The sequence below is a fragment of the Diceros bicornis genome, chromosome 12, assembly GCF_020826845.1.
Source record: "Diceros bicornis minor isolate mBicDic1 chromosome 12, mDicBic1.mat.cur, whole genome shotgun sequence".
Classification (NCBI taxonomy): Eukaryota; Metazoa; Chordata; class Mammalia; order Perissodactyla; family Rhinocerotidae; genus Diceros; species Diceros bicornis.
This window is the reverse complement of record NC_080751.1, coordinates 35381895-35406353: the sequence shown is the minus strand read 5'-3', so window position 1 is coordinate 35406353 and position 24459 is coordinate 35381895. Positions and strand designations below refer to the sequence as shown.

The 24459-nt window shown below is 39.1% G+C and overlaps 1 protein-coding gene across 11 annotated transcripts in view; it reads right to left on the bottom strand.

Annotated features, from left to right (window-relative positions):
- NRXN1 (neurexin 1) overlaps window positions 1–24459 on the bottom strand; it is a 1082241-nt gene that overhangs the window by 526400 nt on the left and 531382 nt on the right. For all 11 annotated transcript variants that reach the window (XM_058551255.1, XM_058551254.1, XM_058551256.1 and 8 more), the window contains 3 exons: window positions 17845–17967; window positions 8032–8413; window positions 6623–6813 (listed from right to left, as the gene is read on the bottom strand). In XM_058551255.1, the coding sequence (XP_058407238.1) occupies window positions 6623–6813; window positions 8032–8413; window positions 17845–17967 (696 nt within the window). The remainder of the gene's footprint in view (window positions 1–6622; window positions 6814–8031; window positions 8414–17844; window positions 17968–24459) is intronic.

Here is a 24459-nt window from a genome sequence, read left to right as displayed (position 1 = left end):
ATTTCTCCTGGAACATGATCTCCTCCCAGCTATGCCAAACACACAAATCAGAGCTTGGCTGAGCATAAACCAGCATCAGGGCTTGAAGCACCTCTACCACCTGCCCCAACGCAACTGCAAATGGGAAGGGGTGGGGTCTTTAAAGCTGCACCAGAAATAAAAAGCCGATAGGAGACCCACACACCACCAGTCTCCATCTTGCGCCTGTGGCAGACCATATGAATAGTCTTCTCCAGGGAGTCCACAGAGGGTCTCAGCTTTCTTTTCAGTATGTTCCTCCAGGCTGTCACTAGTGGTCACCTGAGGCTGATATTAGCAATAAAACTTGTTTTCCCTGGTCTATTGTAAAGTGTTGAACTGGGAATTAGAAGACTGGATATGGAATACTATCTGGCTGGCTGTGCTGGTCAATCTTTCCTAAGCACATTTCTCTCATCTCTCAGATCAGATTTTCTCCAAGATCTCTTCAAGTTCTAAGTGCCTATGATCCTAATGATGGGAAGAGAAATTTCAAATAATAGATTTGGAGGGAGTTGGAAAACTAACAGAAAAACTATGCCCAATGTATAAGAGATTCCAAAGCAAGTACAATGGGTGAAGGAAAAAAAAAAACAAACAAGAAAACAGAGTTGATGGTAAGGAGTAAAGAATTTACACTCTGCTGCAGTCGTGTAAGCTGCTACAAGGGTTACACGGAAGCAGGAGGAAGAACTTCCAAGCCAAATGCTGGACAGCAGGTCCAAGAACACTGGGCATGGGAAGGAAATGATGTCTCACTGGGAGTGGGGTGAGAATGGGATTAAAACAACCGACAAAGGCATTACAGTAAAGAGAATAGATTGAGACTGATTTCTACAAAGCCTGGGAATTCAATGAAGACGTCAGGAGAGAAACAATAGTTTCATATTGCTGTTAATTGTCTTTCAATTTGTGTGAGAAATGGAATAACAAAACATCAAGTCTTACTTTTATGTACTCAGAACCTGATTGTCTCTGCTCTGTACTATGACAACTGCCTCCAAAGTGGTCTCTTTCCCCAAAGCCCCAGCCCCTTCTCTGCACCGAAGCCAAAGGACTGATTCTCAAGTGCACTGTGAATCCCACTATCTTCCTTACAGCCCTTTAATTTCCCACCCCTCACCTTCTCACATGACACTCAGGGCCCTTCCAAATAAGCAAATCACCCTACTCCCTTCTGAGAAGCTGCAGAGAGCCTTCCAGCCCTCAGCCTCCTTCCAGGGATCGCATTTAAGTCCACGTTTCGTGCCATGCCAACCTACTTCTGTGTTTACAGCTACTCGGCTGACGAAGCGAGCCTGACCAGCAGCAGAGGACAAAAGCCCAGGAAGTCGTGTTCTACACAGGTCCACTCACTGTACTGGATCACGTCTTTGGGGGGATTTGAAAGTGAGATGAAGGGGAGAGTAGACAGAAGTGGAAACGCACAAAGGAACAAAAGCAGTAAGTAGAAGTCATGAGGCAGAAGAAAGGGAGAGTAGGAGAAACCAGGAAGCAGAGAAGAGAGGAGAAATTACCCAAGGGTGAGTGGACACAGCAGAGAAGTCGGTGGTGGAGACCGTGTTAGGGAGCAGTGAATGTGTGTCTCCGAGGGAACACCTAAGAGGGATGCTCTTGGAACCCCAGTGAGACAATTAGAACCAAGTTCTTACTCTCTGCGTGGCCTCATTGTTCAGCAGCTGAAAGGATTTCTTGTCTCTCCTACTTTCTAATGGAGCCTTAAAATAATCTCCCATTAACTGAAGTAACGTGAGTAAATCTCTTTTCCTTACGAACTGAAACAAATATATACGTCTAATAAAGATAGCCTAACCCACCAACAGGACAACAGGAACTTGCCTCCATTTTCAACGTCCTCTCCTGCTTTAAGGCTAAGCTCCATGTCGGACTCTTCTCTGAAAGTTTCTTCTTTGAGTAAATTATCTGGGCAAGGCCAGTGGGCTATCAGATGTCACATGGCTGAATATGCAAAGCCTGTGCATGTTTAACATGACCGGGGCTCCGAAATAGAATCTGGATTGCTGACGTACCACGGCAATGATCTGTCGAATAGCAACATTTTAGGGTAGAATATGCGTTCAATTCAGGACTGGAGAGGTAGGTAGCTGAGTAATAGAGACTAAGATCAAGAAGAAAAGAGCAAGAATACTATTTGTCTTCAAATCTTTGCTTAGAGATTGTCAATATATTTGAAAGTAAGGCCCTGACTGGGTTGTCTCTGATTAGGGGAACTTCGGGCTGCTTGGGAGCAGGATAAACAATAGCAGGTGGTTGCTTTCAAGGTAAGACTTAAGGAGGGATATGAAGAAGGTTAAAGAGAAGATAATGGTCATGGTGGTAAGAAGGGAAGAGATAAGATAGAAAGACAGAGGGAGAGCTCACTCAAAGCCCTTAGGGGAAAGGAATTTGGGGTATGAGAGAGAGAACAAAGGGCAAAGCTCTGCCTGGGCTGACCTAGATGTGGCCTACACATGCATTATTCAGTTTTAAGTAGTTTTGCTAAGTGGCCACCTGAGGGCACTCTATCCTATGCACCTAGGAATCTTTAACGTTTCCCCCATCAGGTAAATTATCCTCAGTTTGCTGAAGGATGGACTTAAGTAAAGTCTCATAGAAGGGTACCCAGGGAAGATAGGGCCAAACACAATCGCTCCTCCCTGTCTTTGTTCTTGAAGGAGATTAATGAATGAGCAAGACTGACCGCAATTCAAATCCCTGGGTAATTGCAAGGATTACATAAAATAACCTCATTTAAATCTATTTAGTGTTTAGTAGGGAGTCAATAAATATTATCTCCTTCCCATATACACGTGTATACAAACATACAAATTTGCCAAATACAGAGATGAGAGACGGAACATAAGGAGGAATCAGACCAGCCCTTTATCTCTCCAAAGGGGGCAGGACTCAAGGTTCCACAATGAATGTACAGCTGTGCCAGGGAGTTATTGCAGAGAGTGAATTTATGCCGCTCTTTTCATCGCATGTTGCAGCTTGTACATAATAGCCAGAGGGAATGGAACACAAACAGCTGGGAAATAAAGATGAAAGCAAAACTGTATCAGCGGGGAGAGACACACGACCCCCTGAGAACACGGCAGTGTCATGAAAGATCATTTGAACAAGGTCACCTGCGTGGAATTCCTCTTCTCAGAGGAAGATCATTAGATTCCTGCCCAATTTGACGAGCTCCATGGGAGTCGAGGTGGGGAATGGGATATGCGGTCCCTAGCTTTCAATTTCCACACTGAAATCCTGTCTGTATAATGAGACAGAGCCGCAGACAAAAGCATGCATTATTATAAAGGCTAACTGTGGAATTTTGGATGGCGAAAAACAAAGAAATTCTCCTTCCCAGCGCAAGTGGAGCCTCCCCAAGCTTTCTCCCCTCCTGAGCCCCACAGGCAGGTTTTGTGGCCTTATGCTGCCCTCTAGTGTCTTTTTAAGGTATGGTAACACGAGAAATAATGCAATAATGCTGAAGCAACCAATGTCACTTTGGCACAGGACTGGTAAAACAAAACACAAGTAAAATTCTAAAATAAAAGCAAAACTAGGATTTGTACTAAAATTAAAAACTAAGTTAAATTTGGCTTCAATATAGACATTGCGTCATTTCAGGACTCTGAAACACATGGCGTCTAGATTAGTGAGTGTTCTTTAAAAATATAGATGCCTGTCGTTCCCTGCACCCCACTCTCAAATGATTACTGCCTCAGTCTGTCTGAGGTGGGGTCCAGAAATCTGCATTTCACAAACCCCACCACGTGACTCTGATGTAGTTAAGTTGACTGACCTCACTTTGAGAACTATACATTGTTGCAATGACTTTAAGCAGAATGTAGAATAAATCCGATAATTTTCTTTTAATTCTATAAGGGTACAGCTCTTAGGCAACATATATATGAAATAAAACTATTGACCAAAATAGGTCACCTTTCATTTTTCCTGCATTTAGAGTGGCTGAATGGTACACGACTAGCATGCAAAGAAAACAATGTTGCTCAATTCAGAGTGAAGAGTTCATGTAGCTCTCCTCTATCAATAAGTCCCTCTAACTGCAGTGGGCATCCAGGAGAAACATTGCCTAGTGGCTCTTACTCATCCTTCAGACATGCCCTAAACATTCCTTCCTCTAAAAGTCTTCCTGGCGCCCCCAGATTAGTTTCAACGCCCTGAATGTGTCTCCAGAGCATCCTGTTCTTCTCTGTCCTGTAAATGTTCTCTCAACGTCAGTCTTCTTGGGACAGAAAGCTCTTCATTATAGGAACCCTGCCACCCTCCTCGCAACTGTACTCTCCACTCTTAGCCCAGAGGACCTGCTCAGCAAATACTCTTTATCTGACCACTGCCTATGGCCACACACACCAAAAGGCGGTGATGATGGGAGCTAGGGGATGTCATGCCCTGCAACCATGCTGTCTCTACTCAAGCTCCCTCTAGTCGATGACACACATGGCAAGAGGGCTTCTTTGGGATTATTGTTGCCATTGGATCACACATCCAATTTACAAGACCACAGCTTTGGCTTTTGATTTTTAATTTTAATTCTAGGAACTTGCTCTCACTTTTTGGCATAGTCTGATAAGCCTGTAAACATGTAGGAACGTCATGAGGTAAAGGGGGATAGTCATTAGTACAGAATCTCTTTATTCACCTGGGAAATTCACCTCAAGTTTAAATTGTTTGTGTGTGTTTTTCTAAATACAAATTCAATATTCAGCATCTTAATATTATATAAAATGCTATTTTCAATTCATAGTTATAGTTTTCATGTCATGGATAAAACCTTTCTCATATTCAGAATCATGAAACTCAATGTTTTAATAAAAATCACTTTTGAGGGTTTCTTAGACTCTTTCCACCAGAAAGAGTCCTGTACCATGACCTCGTATTGCCCTCACTTCTTGTTTCTAATGAACAATAGCAGATATTTGCTTCTCAGGAGACAGTGCCCTAACTATCCAATGAGATATATACCCCATTGCCTTGCACTGTTTCTCTGTACCCTCAGTGTGCAGGTCTGTGCATGTCACGTACTTCAACCAACCACTGAACTGCTTCTTTTCCAGCCACTGTAATCTTCGACGTAGAGTCCATGGTTTCTAGTGAAGCTCACTGATGCTTACTGAGGTCTCTTCCTACACAAACAGGACACTCTTTTCATTTGGCTTTAGTGGCTGGTGTGGCCAGCACACTGGATGTCACAATCTCTCCCTTTCTTATTGCTACCTGAGCCTGTTGTGCAAAACAAGGGCACCCATGAAATAGGGAGAGAAAATGCACTCCATTGACTTCATTCAGAGAGAAGAAAAAGAAAGAGGTTTAGCCCGTTAAACAGCATTTCCTTTGAATTTCATTTCACTCTTTGAGCTAAGCTATTAGATTTGTGGGCACAAACAGGATCTCTTTGAAGTTAACAAGAGGCCCACTCTGAAAGAAGGGAGACAGCCATTACTACACATTTCATGTGTTGGACAAATATAAGCCAGGGGTTGTAAACATATTCTGCAATTACAGAAAGTGAAACACTTTTCTTTCACCCTATTTAGAAAGAACATTTTTCTCTAGAAAGAGTTCTGCTGGATTTTCTCTTTCTAGTTTCCTAACTCCCCCATGTATTTACCTTTTGAATCAAAGGGAAAGATCCCATCAATATAAATGAACAGCTCTTGCCAAGCAGAAATGCCATCAGGACAATCCCTGCAGGGCCTTGGATGTGTCGCATCGGCACAGAAGCAGCAGTGGAGGGGGCGTGTGTCAGCACTGGGCTTATGTTTTGCTCCAGTGGAGCAGCTGTTCTATCCCCGGGCAAGCCATTCAAAGTTCAGATTTCCTACATTTCTAATAAAATGCTAATAATACCTTGTCCAATGCTTGTTGTACTGTTAAATGAGATGGGATATGCGGATATGTTCTTAGTGAATCACAAAGGCCCATTCAAATAGAAACTTCTGTTATTTTTTCCTCTCACTGACATATTTTCTAAGCATTTTGTCCTGCTCATCTGAGAAATCAAGTACCAATAAGGAAGGAAAAAGTCTGCTAAGGCTTTCTTAGCAGCTAGTGAAAGAAACATTCCCACTGGGTTGGGGTGTGTGTGGAGGGGCTGGAATTCACTGTTGGATACAAGGGTATAAGCCAGGCTCAGACCCCTGTTGGTTAGACCATCTGTAAGTATCTAGGGAACCCCACGAAGGAAAGAAAACTGATAAGCTCTAGAAGAAACTCCTTAGGTATCTGGTTACCTTGACTTCAAACTGATTGAAAACGATTGGGACTAAAGACATTTGCAAAAGCTGACTTTTCTTTATTATATCCAGACTAAGAATGTGTTTTTCTCACTCTTTAAACTTTAATCATGCATGCATTCTCAGGTGTTGCATTTTTCGAGCTGCTATTAAAAATACATATGTTTCTGCCACATTAAAGGGGGAACAGAGGTTTGTGTGTTGTATTATTAATTACGTGCTGGAAATGAAATTCTGGTCAGCCTTTGCAGAAGGCTGCACAGACACACACACACACCCCAAGGCAGAGTATTTGCCATGTGAGTGGAGACCGTGTGGCGCGACGCCTGCTACTCTGACTCGGAGGCACTTACTCTTGAGGTCCAAGTTCCTGGCTCCCGCTGTGATTTGCGTTGTGATTTTCGTGTCAATCTTCACCGTGTGGAGATTGCTGGTGTCCCTTGATATCATCACGTTGTGCCACTGATTGTCATTGAGAGGTTTATTTGAGCTCCCTTTGATGAGGTTAGCACCATTTCCCAAATCAAACACGTAATGTAAGTACCTGGGGAAAAAGGAGAGACGGGAGAGTGCCATCGCCGTTTGAATTTTGGGTAGAGTCAAACTAGAAATTACAAATGGAGATTAGTTTCCCCCGCTGGTTCCACCCTTGCTAGAAGTCATGAGAGTGAGTTGTGTAGAAGTTCAGCTAACAAAAAGGTAAGAAACACTACTCTGTCTCAACAAGAAGGATTACTCGTTGTCTTCACTATAGGAAATAGTGACAATTATTTTTTAAATCATCGCCTACATTCTACTTTATGGCTTTGGAAGGTAAATATCTTTCACTACTCGCAATTTCCACCACTCCCTCCATCCTTTGCCAACCACAGTCAACTGGCACTTCTCAGCTTCTTGCACCTCCTCTCCCTCCATATTAAATGCTTGTTTCTATATGGGAAACATGCCCTCATCCTTCAAGACTCAGCTCAGATATCCACTCCTTGCCTCATACATTTTCCTAATTTCTCTAAAGACTCTATTGAACGTTTGCACATGATCATCTTAGGAAACTTTTCATAGTGCTTTTCTGCTATATTCATGCATTCGCCTGTATGCTCTAGAGTTGTGTGTTTGCGTGTGTGTGTGTGGCTCTGGGTTGGTGGAATCTGAGATGTGCAAGAGATGGTAAGAAATATACATTAGTGCCTGGCAATAATCTAGCCCATTGTAAATATGCAGTAATATCCACTGAACGTATGAATGAATACTCAAATCTATTAAAAGACATCAAATTTTCATTACAGTTTCAAGAAACTTCACTAAAATCTTTTCTTCTAAATTCTTCAAGGAACTCTGACACAGAATCAAGCTTGAGTTAAATGGGATTTGGTGGAATTGAAGTAATCTGATTACTTGAATTAGCTATTTAATTTAGCACAAATTAGCCTACAAATCTGTAGAAATTCTTTCATAGAATTACAGTGTGCATAGTGGGAAATCCACATCTGAAGTGTAAGATTCATGGAATACCTACCATAAACTAGAACTCGATGTTATTTGTACCTCATATATGGAAATGTCGGTATGAAAGACTGTACTGAATCAATATTAACTTTATAAGATACCTAAAAGTGATTTAAATAGATAAATTATTTGCACCCCCCTCACCCCTGCTCACCACCTTATAAGCCAATACATTCTGTTTAATGTATACTTTTAGAAATTGAGTTTCCTTCTCCCAAAGTTTTATTTATTTGTCATTGAACTGACATATACTCACCCTTTAACTAATTCAACCACGATAAAGTCATTTCCATCCCCACTGTTATACAGAATTAGTCCATCTAGGGATGTTGTCTTGAACTGGAAAAAAAGATGCATAGAAGTGTAGGCTTGCAATGTAGCTAAGGCAACATAGCTTGATTTGGTCTTGAAGGTGACAGGGTCTGCTATGATGTTCCTGAAGCCAAATCTGGCATTGAGCTCACAGTAATCTATGTCGCCATTTTTACACAAGTCAATGTATGCCATTCCATTAAAGGTCAGGCTCTGCAGGTGTCCAATGAAGTTGGAGGGGACAGAAGATAGATACCGTCGTTCTGTGATGATGCCAGTCTCTATGTTATGAAACTCCAGCCTTGTATGATCGCCAGCCATTTGACCTAAAAGGGAAGATAATTTATTATAATTTTCTGTATCTGAAAGGCACTTTCAACTTTAGACTTCCATAACAATATCACATTTTAAAATATAATATTCCAAATACTTCCATGATATTTAAGTTACATATGGAAGTAACTTTGAACATGGAAGTGACATTGAAGGGTGAGGCTAGATTACATAATAAAACGTTCTTAGATCAGGTTTTAGTCTCTGTTCAAATTTTAGTCTTAAGAAAAATCATCCTCATTAACTAAAGTTACAGAATTTTTATAAAGTAGAAGAAAGAAATAAAGGAAGGAAGAAATGAAAAGAGAAAGGGAGAAAAAAAGGTAAGAGAGAGAAGGAAGGGAAGGAAAAAAAGAAAGAAGGAAAGAAGGAGACAGAGAGGGAAGGAGGGAGGAAGGAAGGAAGAGACAGGGATTAGGGGCAGTGATTGTCCTAAATCATCCCAGTATAAAGTGATATATCCCAGCTTCATAGTTAGATGATTTTTTTTTATAAAGAATATTCTTCCAGAAAAAAATGTGACTGTACATTTTCCTATACCCATAGAAACAATAAAGAGCTGCTGACTATTCTTCCAATAAGGAACCATAAAAGTATGTTTGAAGTTACATGTGTATTTTTTTACCTTCCCTCTTCTGTGCTAAATAATGCTGATAGTCTTTCCCAGAACTAGTCTTCCAACTACTTTGGAATTTCTGTTGCTCTTCTCTGGACCCATGCCATTTTCCTTGTACTTATATTTTGGATACTTACATTGAACACAATATACCAATTCAAGGCTTGTCCAATTTTGAGAATATCAGTAAAATTAGCCCACATTACCATAAGGTATAATCTTCTTAAACACCCTAATGTGAAGCTTGGTTGCAGATTTGTTTAGTGATTCACTTTTCAACTCAGTCCCCATGCCTCTCCATTCCACCGCATTTCTTAGAAGCCAACCTACTTCCATCTTTACCTCCAGAGGGATAATTACACCTACTTGCATGATTGAAGGTAAAAAAAATAAACAAAGATGTGAAATTGTTTTCTAATGCACAACATAAGTACTCTCACTATTGCTAGTGATTAGCTCCCAGCATCTTGCTCTTGTCTAACCAAATTGTCATTCGCTTTCTTCTGAAACTCAAAAGGTCATTTAAATTACAGTCAAGTTCTTCCAGGTGCCAGCTTCACTACTCAATTTGGCATAATTGAAAAATTTATCGAGCTTACCCTATCCCATCATCCATAATATTAATGAAAATATTAATTAGAGCCAATCCCAGTATCATCACCCAAGAAAATGCACTGAACCTTCCTCCCAGGTGTAATGAAGATTGAACACCAACCTATGTGGGCTTCCTTCAACCAGTTTGATAGATTTCCATTTCTTTAGTCAAGACAGTAAAATATTAAATGGCATTTTAAGGAAATGCCTGTAAGTAAAATGTAAAAGTCACACTTTTTGTTGTGCAAGAAAAACTGTCTATATACTTAAATTGACTTTGATGCTTATAAACTCATTGGTGTAAAACACTCCCCCCTGAGCTGTACTTTACTTAATTTTCATGCCTTTTTACTAGTCCTTGATCTTGGTAACAGCAGTCCGTCACCTCTGGACCTGTTTTTTAGCCATTGGTTTGTTCTGATTTCCTTTCTGCAAACTTTTTTCTTTTAACAAAAAAATACCACTGTAAGTAACTGTCTCTCCCCCTCCCTCCTCCCCACTATGCCTCCTGCTTGTCTATCTGATACAAAAATACTATTAACTCCTTAGCATTTCTGGTTTCTTGGATGACATCAGCATTTCTGGTTTCTTGGATGACATCATTTCTTTCTCCTTCTTCAGTTTTTCCTGTTCAATGACCTCAATACTACTCTGGGGGAAACTACCTCTTTGGTAGCAAATAAAATTAGCCTTTAATAATTTTCAAATATAAAGCTCTAGAGACATCAGTAACACTGAATAGCAAGCTAGATAGAACGAAAAACTTAAAAATCACTTGGGCTTTTATAGCTCCTTGTATTGATTTGTATATTTTTCACCATATTAAAATCTAAGTCTTAACTCAGTGAAACCACCCCAATCCTGAAATTGTCATTTTTCTTCTTAAAACCTCCATTAATGAACCAACCAATAGTCAGGAAATATCCAGAAAAATATTTCTAATACTTGAAATTAAATATTACCCCAAATTCTCAAGCTCTTGGCAGCTCTGAAACAGGAGACACATTTTGTTGAGCAGGACTGAGAAGGTCAGTGACAAAAATAGCACGTAATGTCTGTTTTCTTTTCTCAAAGGAATAGAATATGTATGCAGAGCATAAATAATAAAAAGGTAGTAAAACTGTTGGAGCAACCATGGCCCAGTTACAAGAAAAATCATTATGGCCCATGTTCAAGAGCCTATTCTTTCGTTAATAAGCATATATAAATCGCATTGACAGTAATGGCAGCTACGCTTGCTCTCGGGGGAGAATTAGCACCTAAAAGCCATTATCCACAACTAAGAAAACATTAGCTGCTGCCTTTTAAAAATTCTTTTTTCCTCAGAATTTATTCAAGTGTTTAATCCTGTCAGTAATGCAGCCACCTCGACTACTGTGTACATATACTGCTTAAGAAAAAATAAAGGACATTGAAGGAGAAAGATTTTTAAGGCTCCAAACATTTAAAAATGCGTTGTCTTTTCCAGAGACTTAGTGCAAAGGTGAATTAGGAATTAGCAAGCTGCCTCTGATCAAAGTGTCTGGGGTATACAAATTGTCTGACAATAATCTCCTATAAGAAACAACCACCTGGATGGTGTGTTGGCATAGAAATCTCAATGTCTAAATCACATCTTTTTCCCAAAACAGATAGCAAGATCAGCTGTTTGAGGTTTAGCCTTGCTCAGAGTTGGGTTAAATTTCTGCTGCAGAACAAAATAACCCCCAGCCTTACACCAACTTGTTAAGTCACTTAAAGTTATTGAGAGTGTGGTATAGGTACGTGCAGGTGCTGTGTTAGGTAATGAAGAAACAGTGGTGAGAGGAGCAGACATGGCTCCTGTCTGCACAAAACTCATGGTCTGTTGGGGGAAGGAAGGCAGACAAAAGAGGTAAGGAAATAATTAAATATATAATGACAAAACTCAGTAAAATGCTATGAAGTTGATGAACAGGGTGTTGTGTTGGTAAATATGGAATGGGGGCAAGTGCGTAAGTTAAATTTGAAAGCGTAAAAAGAGAAAGCCATGCTAAGAAGCAGAGAAGAGGAATGGGGAGGTGGATTCCAGGAAGGGGAGACAGATGGACAAAGGCTCTGGGGAGACAAAGAGCGAGAGAGTGTGGCTGGAGAGTAAGCGAGGTTGGTGAGGTTAGTGACGTCCATGAGATGGGGAGGAGAGTCAGGAGTCAGATATCACAGGGCCTCTGGATATACTGGGAGCTATTAGAGGGTTTAGGCAGGCAGAAGCCAAGAGTCAGTGCATGTGCGAGTGAGTGTGCGTGTGTGTGTGTGTGTGTGTGTGTGTGTTTAATCTCTCTGATGTGGGTATAAAAGATTGGAGATGGTTTGAACTAGGCTGGTTATAGCAGAAATGGGAAAAAATGGACAAAGTGAGATAATTTTGCAGATATAATCTGCAGGATTTACTAATAATGTGCAGAATGGTATAAAAAAGAGAAATAACAATGATGCCCAGCCTCCAGGCTTCAGTAACTGGATATATGGTGAATACTGTTCCATGAAGGACACACACACTAATATAAACACACATATAAAACACACAATTCCAGGTTTTTTAGACAGACTAAGTGATGAATTGATACCCAAGGACTCCCCACTAAGGTGCCCCATATATTTTGTAGAATGCTTTCTCATCTGAGTCCTAGGAAATCTCTCCCTTCTTGGGCTTCTCTCCTGGCAACTGCTGTTCTCATCACCCTAGGTGAGGTGCAGCCATTCCGAAGAATGACCTGAGGATGGACTGTCCCGTGTTCAACAAATACTTGACTTAACAGTATACATAACTGTACCTTAAAGCTGCAGTCAAATGTAGGACTTTGCATGATGAGTCTCCAGTGTTTTCCTTTAAAAAATTTTTCCTATTCAGTGATTTCTGACTTGCTGTAAAATTTAATAAAAAATCCCTATTGCTTTCCTGATTCATGGGTGGCTTCAAGTGGCCACTAGAGTGTTTAAAAAAATCCCATCCTAAATTTAAGCCTCAATGGCAAGTTTTCATTGCTATCTTTGGAAACCTCTTTTAGGCTACATAAATTGAGGCCGACATTTTTTTCTTATGAATTGTTGGCTTTCATGAGGTCTTTGACAAAATATAATCCCTCAAATATGAATCACCCTGATACAAACTCACCAAGTAAAGGTAAATTGCTGTTGGAAAAAACTGTCTTTAGCTCTCAGCGGCAAGACACTGGGAGCTGGGGGAAGGACAGAGGTGGGGCGGAGTACTGGGGGCAGAACGCACAATTTAGGTGAATCACCAGTGTTTACTGGCTTGTGTTCCATTCATCATTAAACTCTGAGAAAGAGCATGCTGTTTTCCACAGTTGAAAAAATTTTCAACTCCTACGGAGCAGAAGGTCGAATCTAATTTCTGCTCTAAGGCCTTGGCAATTTCGAGAAAGAGTAAATGGCAGGCTAATTTACTGAAATGCTAGTTTACATTTTGCTCTTCCTTCAATTCTAACAAGCTAGCCAAGCCCCTTGTAGCACTTTGCCTCAGAGGCTTTTTCTTGGCAGAAAGTGGAAGCTGCTGGAAAACAATGCCTTTTCCAATCTTTCATGAAGGCCTGATTTGCAAGGTGTTCCAGAAAGAAAAAAGAAAAGAGCAGAATGCATTTGAGAGCTGAAAGAGACCAGGAGGAGATTACCACCGACTAGGAAAGAGACGGGTATTGGTGGGATTTAGGAGTACTGAGTACCAGCATCCTGCTGTCTGGTGAGGTTCGGGGTTCAGAGAGAATCGGTAAGGTAAACATAGGGGAACTGGGCCATGGCCCTTAGGCTGCAGGAGTCAGTAAAGACCCTTTGCCTCATTTAGAACAGAAGCAGCAGAGTTCTTATAATTCAAAGTACAAACTTGGAAAACTGTCTTTTTGGTGAGAACCAGTGCAGACACAAGACAACAGGAGCTTCTGCATGACCCAGGGTCAGGGCAACAATGACTTCCATTAAAGGTCCCGTCAGCCCCGAAGAAATCAGGCCTGAAGTCTGATTTAAATTGATATAAAGACAATCAAGAAATGTGCTATTTCTTGCACAACTAAGTTGGTGGACTAAGACCCATATTATACTTTTAATAATGTCTGCTGGAAAAAACCTGTTAAAGAAATGCCTTAGGATATATTTGTCTTCCAAAGTTGGGAATTCTAAAAGGGAATTCCTTTTCTTTCAGATCATAAGCTGCACCTTACTAATGGCCTATGAATTCTCAATGAAGTCATAAGTGCCAGAGTCCCTAATAGCAACCACCCAAGGAGATGTGGGTAACTTCACCATGAAGAGATAGTCCACGCCCACGAGCAGACATGTGGAAATATGTGACATTAGCTGAGGATTGATCTTCCAACAGAGTCAGTTCTCGCTGAGTTCTCCTTTGAATCCATCACCCATTTGTTCCTACATCAATAAGTAAACTACATCCATCTAAGTAGTTGTTAACTCTGCTTCCTAACTTTATGATTGTTAGTGGTAGATAGATACATGACTCTTTAAGTAAACAAAGGAATCTTGTATTCACCGGAAGTTGAAGAAGACAACTCACTAAGGTAGAATACAACTATTCATTTAGAAGTTTGGTAGGAATCTATGCAATTGAAAAGATATATCTTGAATTTTTTGGAAATTAGATGGCAATTCATTCGGGGAAAATTTCTGGAATTTTCCACACTATACTGATCATACACTCTATTACTTCCTAATTCAAAATGTGTTGCACTGATTTTAAAAGCATATTTATGTTCTACATATTCATGAGTGTGATTAAATACATAAGAATGCAGAGAAAAAACTAAATTGAAATAAATGAAACTAATTGTATTTCAGATGAATCCCATAACTACACTGAAGTGGAAGGAAAAATGAAGGAAGGAAGGAAGGGAGGTGAGGAGGGAGGGAGGAAGGGAGGGAGAAAAGGAAGAGAAAAAGGGAAAGGAAAAGAAAAGAAAAAGAAAGAAGGGAGAGCTCTTGCTTACAGCACAGAGGTGCTGACTGTAAATGTGGAAGGACTGCTGGAGTTTGCAAATAATCCTTTTGTAACTATTGTGATCAAGACTGGATCAGGCAAAAATCTTCAATGGATGCTAAATCTAGGGCAAAATTTTGATGAGGTACAGGATATTTTCATGGTTTTAATATGTCTCTCAACAGAAAGGTTGTTAGTTACAAGGGAGAAAACATACCATTTATACAGTGGAGAAACTCGACAACATGTTCACCAAGTGATTAAATTACCCAGGGACATGGGCATCACGTGCCTCCAGGTGGGACACTGTAAGAAGGCGGCAACACTGACAATGCCATATTTCATTTGAGATTGTAAAATCTGAATTTAATCAAGAGGAAACATCTGACAAGCACAAAATGGATGACTTCATAGTGATAAAAGGAGGGAGGATTATATATTTTTAAAATGTCAATGTCACGAGTGACAAAGTCTGTATAAATGTTTTACATTAAAGGAGGCTAAAGAAACATGAAAACTAAATGTGATGTCTGCCCCGAGACTGCATAGAGGCTGCATACCGTGCTGGAGGGGAAAATGCTATAAAAGACCAACACTGGGTCAACTGACCAAACTGGATGGAGACCATAAAATATATTGTATCAGTGCAAAATTCACTAAAGTGGTAACTTTTACTTTGTTATGAAAGGGGATATCCCTATTTTCAGAAAATACACACTGAAGTATTTAGGGGTAAAGGGCCATTAAGTGTACAACTTATCCTCAACTGCTTAAGGGAAAAAATGAGAAAGAGTGAGAAGAGAGTGAGAAGAGAGTGCAAATGTTAAAGCAAATGGGATAAAATGTTCACAATAGTAAAAGTATGCCTGTGTTCTTAGCATTATTTACATTTTTGAAATTGTTTTAGAAATTTGAAATTATTTCTGAAAAATGTTTTTAAAAATGTTTTGCACCGGTGTTTTGCTTCCATCTCTTCTTCATCCACTGTAGTTCAGGACTTACTACTTTACATTCTGAAGCATCCAGTACACTGCCATGGGATTCATTTTGCTCAAAAAATATTCTCTCAGCTTACTCTCCAGCTTAAATGCAGCAACTTCTAATTGCTTGAAAGTGCATGAAATATGAACTCTTTAGTCCAGAGGATTGGCCCATTGGCCCAAAAAGGCCATTCTAGCCATGTCAACCACCATATGGTTGCACGAAACAAAACTTCTCCGTTCCCTGAACATTAGTGAGTCTAGCCCCATTAGAGCCATTCTTCCCTGTGTAGAATGCTCTCCTACATACTTTCACTGTCTGCATTACCCTTTCTTTATAGCCTAGTTCAAGTATTATCTATTGCTTTAAGCTATCCCTGAAACCAAGGTCCTCAACCTCTCTTCTGAATTCCAAGAACATGAATTGCTTACATCAACCATTTAGTGCATCTTATACAGCCATAGATTATCAGTTATCATCTGAGTTTTATATGTGTGTATGTATTATCCTCATAATATGATGTTATGTCTGGGAAAGTACTTACCATAGGGTTATACACTTATTAGGATATTGATGAATATAAAGTAATGGACCATGAGTCAAAAAGCAAACAAATAAACAAACCAAGAAAAAACTTATGTTCTCTTCTCAGTTCTGGTAACAAGGGCATTTGAAAGAAACATAACTTAACCTCTTTGAACCTCAGTTTCCTCATCTATACAATGGCAATGGATATGCCCTAGCTACCTCATAGGGCTGTGTTAGATTCGAGACACACTTAGGGACTGAAGAATGTTCTGCTGCGGTTTTCACATGTTCTTGTTCCTGAGAGCTATTTTTTCCCAGTCTTTTGCACATGACCTTAGACCCTAACTGCCCAGTTCTATCTCTTTTGACAAAACCCAAATCGTCCAAACGATGGGTGTTGATCTACAAAAACAATTCATTCCTTTTCCAAGAACTGCCCTTGTCCAAAACTAGCTCAACTTCAACTGACACTCCTGCCAAAGACCTACAAAAATTCTCTCCTCTTTCTCTAAGTTCACACAGTTCCTTCAGAGCATTCTCACGCTTTGCAATTTTGAATAAAGACTCATGCCAACAACTCTCTGGTTGATTCTCTTCCTCAGAGAAAAAAATGATATAACATAGCAGTGGTTTCTAAACGCCAATCCATGGACCAGCTGCATGAGAGTCCTCTGGAGAGATTTTAAGCAAAAAAAAAAAAGAAAAAATACTGGGCTCTTCCCAGACTTTCTGTGGGGTCAAGCTAGGAATTGGTCCTTTTAAAGCTCTTCAGGTGATTCTGAAACAAAGTTACACCCACACGTAGAAAAAAATTTTGGAAAGCCATAAAGGACTAATGAAATATAAGATAGTAGGAGATATATGTGTTGGTAGTTTGCTTCATTTGAACTCAGGAATGGTTCTCTCAGAAGTGAAAATCCCATACACGGTATTTCCACATTGATAGAATTGACTGATCTCTTTATGGGAACCCCTTTGGCACTGAATGTACAACAGACACTTCTCTATTGTACAAGGACCATCCTGTGCCTTGTACTAAAATAATTAACACGGAGATGTTCTCTAAAAAAGAAAAAGGAGCTAATATCCCAGTGGGTCATGTGCTTGGAGTTATTTTCAGCAGAGAGAATAAAGGCACACCGATTCCTTTTTCATGCGGTTTCCCCGGTTTCAAAGGTCTCCAGGTGGACCTTTGTACGGCTCGCCTCAGTTAGGAGTCTACAAATCAGGGACCAAACTTAACATCCGTAATGTCAGAATTTAACCAACTGAGGTAAATGGCCAAAAAATGGTCTATTATAGTTTATAATGAAAAAGTGGTTCACCTGACAGAATGCCAGCATATCTATCAATTTACCTAGAAGCTAAAAAGTACAACTTGCTGCTGTTCATCACTCAAATATATAAGAAACAAAGAAATTGAACAGAAATTGGCATCCAAACAATGACTTCAATATTTTATGAGGTCCTAAGATATTTACCAAGCCACAAAATTAAAATATATTATAACTTATTGAATTATTAAACAGAAAAGAAAATGACATAAAAGTGTTGCTCATATGAGAGAAACAAACACTTAACATGCTGCATATTAAATGGAATAGTTGCTGGAAAAATGGGGATAAAAAATGAACTGTGTGCGTCTGCTTCAAGTTGTGCACGTGGTTTTCAAAGTCATTTGAAAGAAATGGGAAAATCTAAAGCTTTAGCAAAGGAAAAGGTGATGGGGACAGGGGGTTTACCTGTCATGGCCTGTTGGTCATCCACTGTTAACTTTAAACTTTTTCCTCGACGAACCACACGCACTGTGTGCCATTCGTTATCATTGAGGTTATAGCCGGCAAAAAGGGTCTCGGGACCTTTGCCTGTAGAATATGCCAAACAGTCATTATGGACACTCAGAATCAGTCAAACAAATGAACCTCACAGAGAGTGAGAGAAAGAGACAAAGAAAGGGGGAAGATGAGAGAAAGGGAGGAGAGAGCAGAGAGAAAGAAATGAGAGAGAGAAAGAAAGGAGATAGAGAGAAGTGACTGGCTGGATCAATTTTCAAGCCCATTAGAGCCATAGCAAGCAAAGAAAATGACAAGTTAACAGACATTCAGGTGTGACACTTTAAGAAGAATCTTTAACATTATGCATTGATCTAAGATAAGCGAATGAACCTGCTGTCATAAATAGGCACAGTCAACATAGTTTTGGGAAACCTCCCAAATTTATATACACTTTTTTTTCCCTAATGAATTCTCTGATTTTTGCAGTTATCCCTTTCTTGCTAATGAAGTAGCTAGCAGTCATGTAACCTCTGACCTTGGGGAGAGATCTGACCACAGGTCGTTAACTAACCATTTTCAGTGAGTGACAACTGGCTGATTAGACTCTTATTGAGGAGGCTGCTCTGGGTACCATATTGTGTGATGACTGCTCTTCACTCTTACATCATGTACCTCTAATGTTCACCAAGTTCTTAAATTTAGGGAATGTTCTATCTAAAAACTAATCTACTGCAGGCACAGAAAATGAATGTAGGTAAAAGTATTGACTCTTAGGAAATGAAGAAAAAAGAAGTCACAGTCAATAAAGAGCCAAGTGTTGAGTGGGAAGGAAAAAGAGTGAGATTAAACAGCAATAGAGCGCAGGGATTCCCAGCAAAGAACCAAAAGAAAGAGGGCAAGAAGTGTAACCAACTGGGAAAATAAGCGCCAGTGAACCTACATGAACCTATGCAAATGGAATTTAAATTGGCTTAGAAGGGACAGATTATTTCAGAAAGTTGTTTTGTGGAAACTACTGAAATGACAAAGTTACACAAATGTCCCTCTTCCGCTTAAAAAACAAAACAAGGAAAAAATAGCTTTTAAAATAACTGGGAATTTTTTAGAAAACAATAAGCATTTCTACTAATCTGACATTATGACTCATTGAGAAAAAATAATGAAAAAATTTTAAAGACACATTATTTGGTAATGGATTTTCCCCATTTTTTAAATACAGAAATTTCTTGGTACATTAAAACAATGAAGGACGTGACATCATTGAGTTTCATGACTTTCAATTGATTTAGGATCAGGGTTGTGTTCACAATTTCTTCAACCAAATTCTACTAGCAAAACCAATCAAATGTCCAAGGATCATAGGAAGACGTATGAAAAGGCCAAGGAGAAGGAGAGAGAAAAGAAGAAAGAGAAAAAATAAAAAAGGGAACCAAGTAGGAAAAATCTCAGAGGTCCGTTCAATAAGAGATCATTACCTGCTCTCAGTACCATAGGCAATCCACCCAGCCCCCTGATTTCTCTCCTAGGATGTTACTGATGATATATGTTTTGTCTTCCTTAGCTAGGGCTTCTCTGGGGCTTAAAACAAGCCAGTGATATAAGCTAAATTTTGCAGGATGAACTGCCTTATATCTTTAAACAGGACCATCATTAAGATTAGAAATCATCTCTTTTTGTTTCTTTAGAGAAGTTAAATTACACATCCGGATACATGAATAAAAACTAGTCTAGATAGAACAGTTTTGAGAGATTGATCACTAAATATCTAGAGGAAGCCTATTAGTTCAGCAACTGCCAAAATGCTTTGAGACCAAATGTTGAAAGCAAGTTCCAGGATCAAAGGAACTCTTTCTAGTTTCAACAGTGAAGAAAGAAGTGTTTAATAACTCTGCAGAATCTTGGCATCCTACTGGCAGCAAGGGTCATTCTTAGTTTTGATCTTTGAAAAGAGAATAAATCATTTTAAAGCTATTTTTATAGGCGAGATCTTTTTTCCTTAGAAATGTGTGCTTTTGAAGCAGTTTCACTCCCATTCTCTTAATTTTAGAAGTGTTTTGTCAAGGAAAAGAAGCATAAGGGTGATATCATCATTACACCCCATTCTGGGCTTGATCTTGCAGTAAAGTCATAATGCTTAATCTATGAAACAACTATTTCCATAACAACAGGCACAAAATCCAATTAAAAATAACCCTTTGGTTCATAAAAATCTCTGTGGGCCAACTTCAAGCTCCTTTCCTGCATTATTAAAAATGTGAAGAGATTGATTTTGAGAGACAAGATTTTTAAAAATGCACTTAATATTCTTCGTTCAAAACAATGTTATCTACGCAACATGAAGCGTAATGGAGAGTGCACTGGACAGGGAGTTAAGAATTGTGGCTACTAGTCCTCGATTTGCTACTAAGAAAGAATTTGGGGATTGGTAAATGCTAATTATGTACCAGGCACTTTATCTATTAACTTATTTCATCTTCATGTTATGATCATTTTGCAGATGTGGAGCTGAAGGCCTAGAAAGCTAAAACTACTTGGCCCAAGGTCACACAGCTAAAATGTGATAGAAAAGTGTTCCATCCTAGGTCTGACCTATGGAAAGCCTGCATACTTTCCCCTGTATTATCCTACCTCTCAGCTATGTGACCTTTGGCTAGTAACTTCACTGCTCAGTCTCCCCACATCTAAATGAAGGGGGTGAAAGAGTTGCTCTTTGTCATGACTTCATCTCGCTCTCCAGAAAGATCACAACGTTAGGAAATCTAACACACCCTTTGCATAAGTCACGGTGGAAGGAAATCTAAACCACACACTGCACTGAAATGGTTGTTACTAAAGGCAAGACATAGAAGAAGGGCCAACAATTTGGGACTGGATCCACCAACAATCAGCAATTGGCTAAAATATTGAGCTTCTGGTGGTCTCAACACTCCCACTTGCAAAGCGAGGAGATGGTCTAGATGATCTCTACAATTCCTTTGAGATCTCATATTCTCACAAACATTTAAAACACGGAATTGGTAAAGAAAGATGGCTTAACTTGAAATTTTCAGTTTGAGAGTCATTTGCCCTCTCAAACTGAATTGACAAACTCATTTGTCAATATGGTAACGGCAAAAATATACTCACTCAAGCCATTAATGATCTGAATTCCTTTCGAGATTTCTTTTTTCTTTGGGAATATCAAAACATGTCTCATTGGTAATAACATCTTTCTCTCAGCACTAATACGAGTGTTACGGACTGAATATTCATATGTTGAAGCCCTAACTCCTAAGGCAATGGTATTAGGAGATGGGGCCTTTGGGAGATAATTAGGTTTAGAGGAGGTCACAAAGCTGCAGCCCCCATGATGAGATTAGTACTCTTATAAGAAGAGGAAGAGACATCAAAGCTCATTCTCTTCAACATGTGAGGATGCAGAAAGAAGGTGGCCATCTGCAAGCCAGGAAGAGAGCCCTCACCAAGAACCAAACCTGCCAGCATCCTGAACTTGGACTTCTCAGTCTCCAGAACTGTGAGAAATAAATGTCTGTTGTTTAAGCCACCCAGCCCATGGTATTTTGTTATAGCAGTTCAAGCAGACTAAGATAGTAAGCAATATTTTAAAGGTTTCAAATGAAGTCCATAGCATTGTTCTTATTTTAAAGACAATCATTCCTTATATTTTGTAGGCAGTTACGACTTATATGTAATTTTACACTTGATTCTTACTATAACCTATTATTTAAGCCATCAACATATTATTTATTTCATTTTTTAGTTAAAAAAGCAGATTTAGAAAGGCTGAGTATACTATAAGTCTCAGAGATAGTAAGGAGTAGAATTAAGACTGAGGTCTTGAGATTTTCCATGTCCATTCCAGTGTTCTTTCCACAGTCCCCAAAATAATCCACAGAAAATAAAAGAGAGGTACAATGTGGCTGAACGACCACAACTAATATTTAACCAGACTGGATCAAAATTCAGCTCTACAAGCTAATGCTATTTTAAAGAATTTTAGAACTAGAAGGGGCATGAAAGGTATAGAAGTTCACTGAGCCATCTACAAACAAACACCTGATGTGCAAAGTGCTTTGGTGACATTCCTATGGTCACAACTATTTAATAGTCTAGGTCTCCAGGATGTCAGTCTAATGAACTTTCTTTAAATTATTCTGCCCATGATATTATGCTGAACTAGAGTGAACGTCTTGAAGAATACCAAGATCTGAGTCTATGATTTGGTGCATGACCACTGCTTGTTTTGCATCAAAGATTAAAGCCAAGCAAGAATAAACACAGCTTAGTAAAAGTGTCAGTTCTTTTCCACAGAGTTTAAGCTATGGTATAAATGTTCTCTAGGTGGTGATATTCACTGGATTTTCTAGTGACTCTGTAGCTAAAAGTTATTAATAACAGATGGAAGTAGACACAATAAACACTTCAGTTTTCCTCCATATAGTTCAAGTTGATTGTCCTTTCACACCTACCCGTGAATGAAGTCCTAGTGTCTCTGAGATTCTACCACTAACAAGGGCTGGAGAAATCCCCAACTGGAAGCACAGGACGGAGAGGAAGGGGGGTGTATGTGCGAGGGGGGAGGAGATCAGCAGTTAGCCAAATAAATCCTTCTTTGGAATCTACTACTTTTACAGAGCCTTGATTTAACCACTAAGAGATACACTTAACAAAAGATGATAGCTGTTTTTGGCCAGATTAATAACCATGTTTGCTAATTACTTTTCACCTCCACTTTCACTATGAGAGGGGACGGTGGAGAAAATTGGATTTTGTCCCTAGATCTGCCATCAACCAATCATGTCAGCTTAAGTAAGTCATTTATCTTCCCTGTTACTCATATTTTTATCTGTAAAAAGAGGATACTCAATAAAAGCATATCAAAAATATTCTCCTATAGCCAACTTTAAAATTTTGTCATTCTTGGAAGGAACAGAACAATCGTGTACTATTTTCCAACCTTGTGGCTACATGAAAGAGTGCAATATTATAGTGAAGTTCTCTAAATTTATGAGATTTTCGTTATTGTCATAGTTAATTTCATCATTTTTATTTTGACCTGGGTAGGCAGAGGGCAGAGAGAACTTCAAAGAGAGTTATTCTAGACCTAGAATTACTAAGCTCAAATGAAACCAGTAGGATAATATTGATTTATGCTAGAAAATGTGTTATTAATTTACGTAGTCAAATTTTAAGGGAGAGAACTGAGTTTTTATCATCTTGGCATCCCTCACCGAATACAGCACCAAATAATCAATAAATGACCAGGCATGAGCAGAAAATACACCAATGTAGGCCCAGGATATGCTCATGCTTTACGGACAAGTTCACCTAGGAAACTAAATCCCAGATCAGAAAGTTAGGTGGTGAAATAATTAAGTAATCTTTAAATGGTATGGTAAATTACTCTCTCTTCGCTATGGTAAATTACTCTCTCTTCTGTTCAAAGAATCAGGTCAGGGCTGGGCAGTGTTAGGGACTCTGACCCAGTACCCCTCTCTTACTCAGAACAAATATAGTTGTGCAATGTGAAGATTCAGGAGATAAACTGGGGCGGTGATTTTATTACTTTTAAATCAGTAGAATTAATCTTTTCCACCTGTAATCTTGCATAAAGAATACAAAAAACATATAAAGGGGAAGTCGCCCTGCTGTTAAAGAAACAGGCTAACCTGGCCCCCCAGGCATCACCCAGAACCCCTGGACTCTACAGAACCCTTCAGAGGGCTCATTTCTCCCTTTAGAAAAAAGATGATTTTTTTAATCAGAAAATTCCAGTAAAGGCTTTTAAAAATCATTTGCAAGTAACCCTTTGCTTTCAAAATTAGATTCGACTTACAAAACAAGATTTTGTCACTTATGAATTTAAAAAACTATTTTTCCAGAACATCATTTATTATGTATATCAAAATCCAGAGGTATTCAAAGCTACCATTTTTAGACTATGTGCATTATCAGCCCTCTAGCATGCCCTTAATTACACACCCTTAATTGCAAAGTTCAAATTCATAGACTCTCTCCCAAAGATTTTGTAGGCCATTTCCTCTTATGTCATATGAGTTATGGAACAGATTGCCTTTCCTTGTTTCTATCCAACAGGAAACCAAGATTTAGGATTTGTGCTTAATTTCAGCAACTTGATTCTTTTCCTTCCTTCTTTTTTTTTTTTTTTTAAATTGCATATTGGTTTTCCTCCCCAATTAATTCTTTTAAATTATTTTTGTTAATCACTTTAAATTATATTTGAAAGTATTGGGGCATAAATCAATGAGCGAATTTATTTAAAGAAGAAAAGACTAGCTTCCAAGGATGTACAGATAACTAATCTCACTCTCTCATTTTACGGATAGCTCCATGGGAGGTATCTGTAAACAACAAGATTAAACAAGCCTTTATTGAGTGATGACAGGTTTGTTTGCAAGTGTATTTTAAATTTATTTTCATATTTGTGGTGAATATTTTGGAACCAATTACATATATATCTTTGTATATATATAACAAGATGCACACAGTACTAACTTTGGATCCTTTTTGGAAGAAAGCCTTGTGCAAATGTCCTGTGAAGTACTTATACTGATTTTTGAA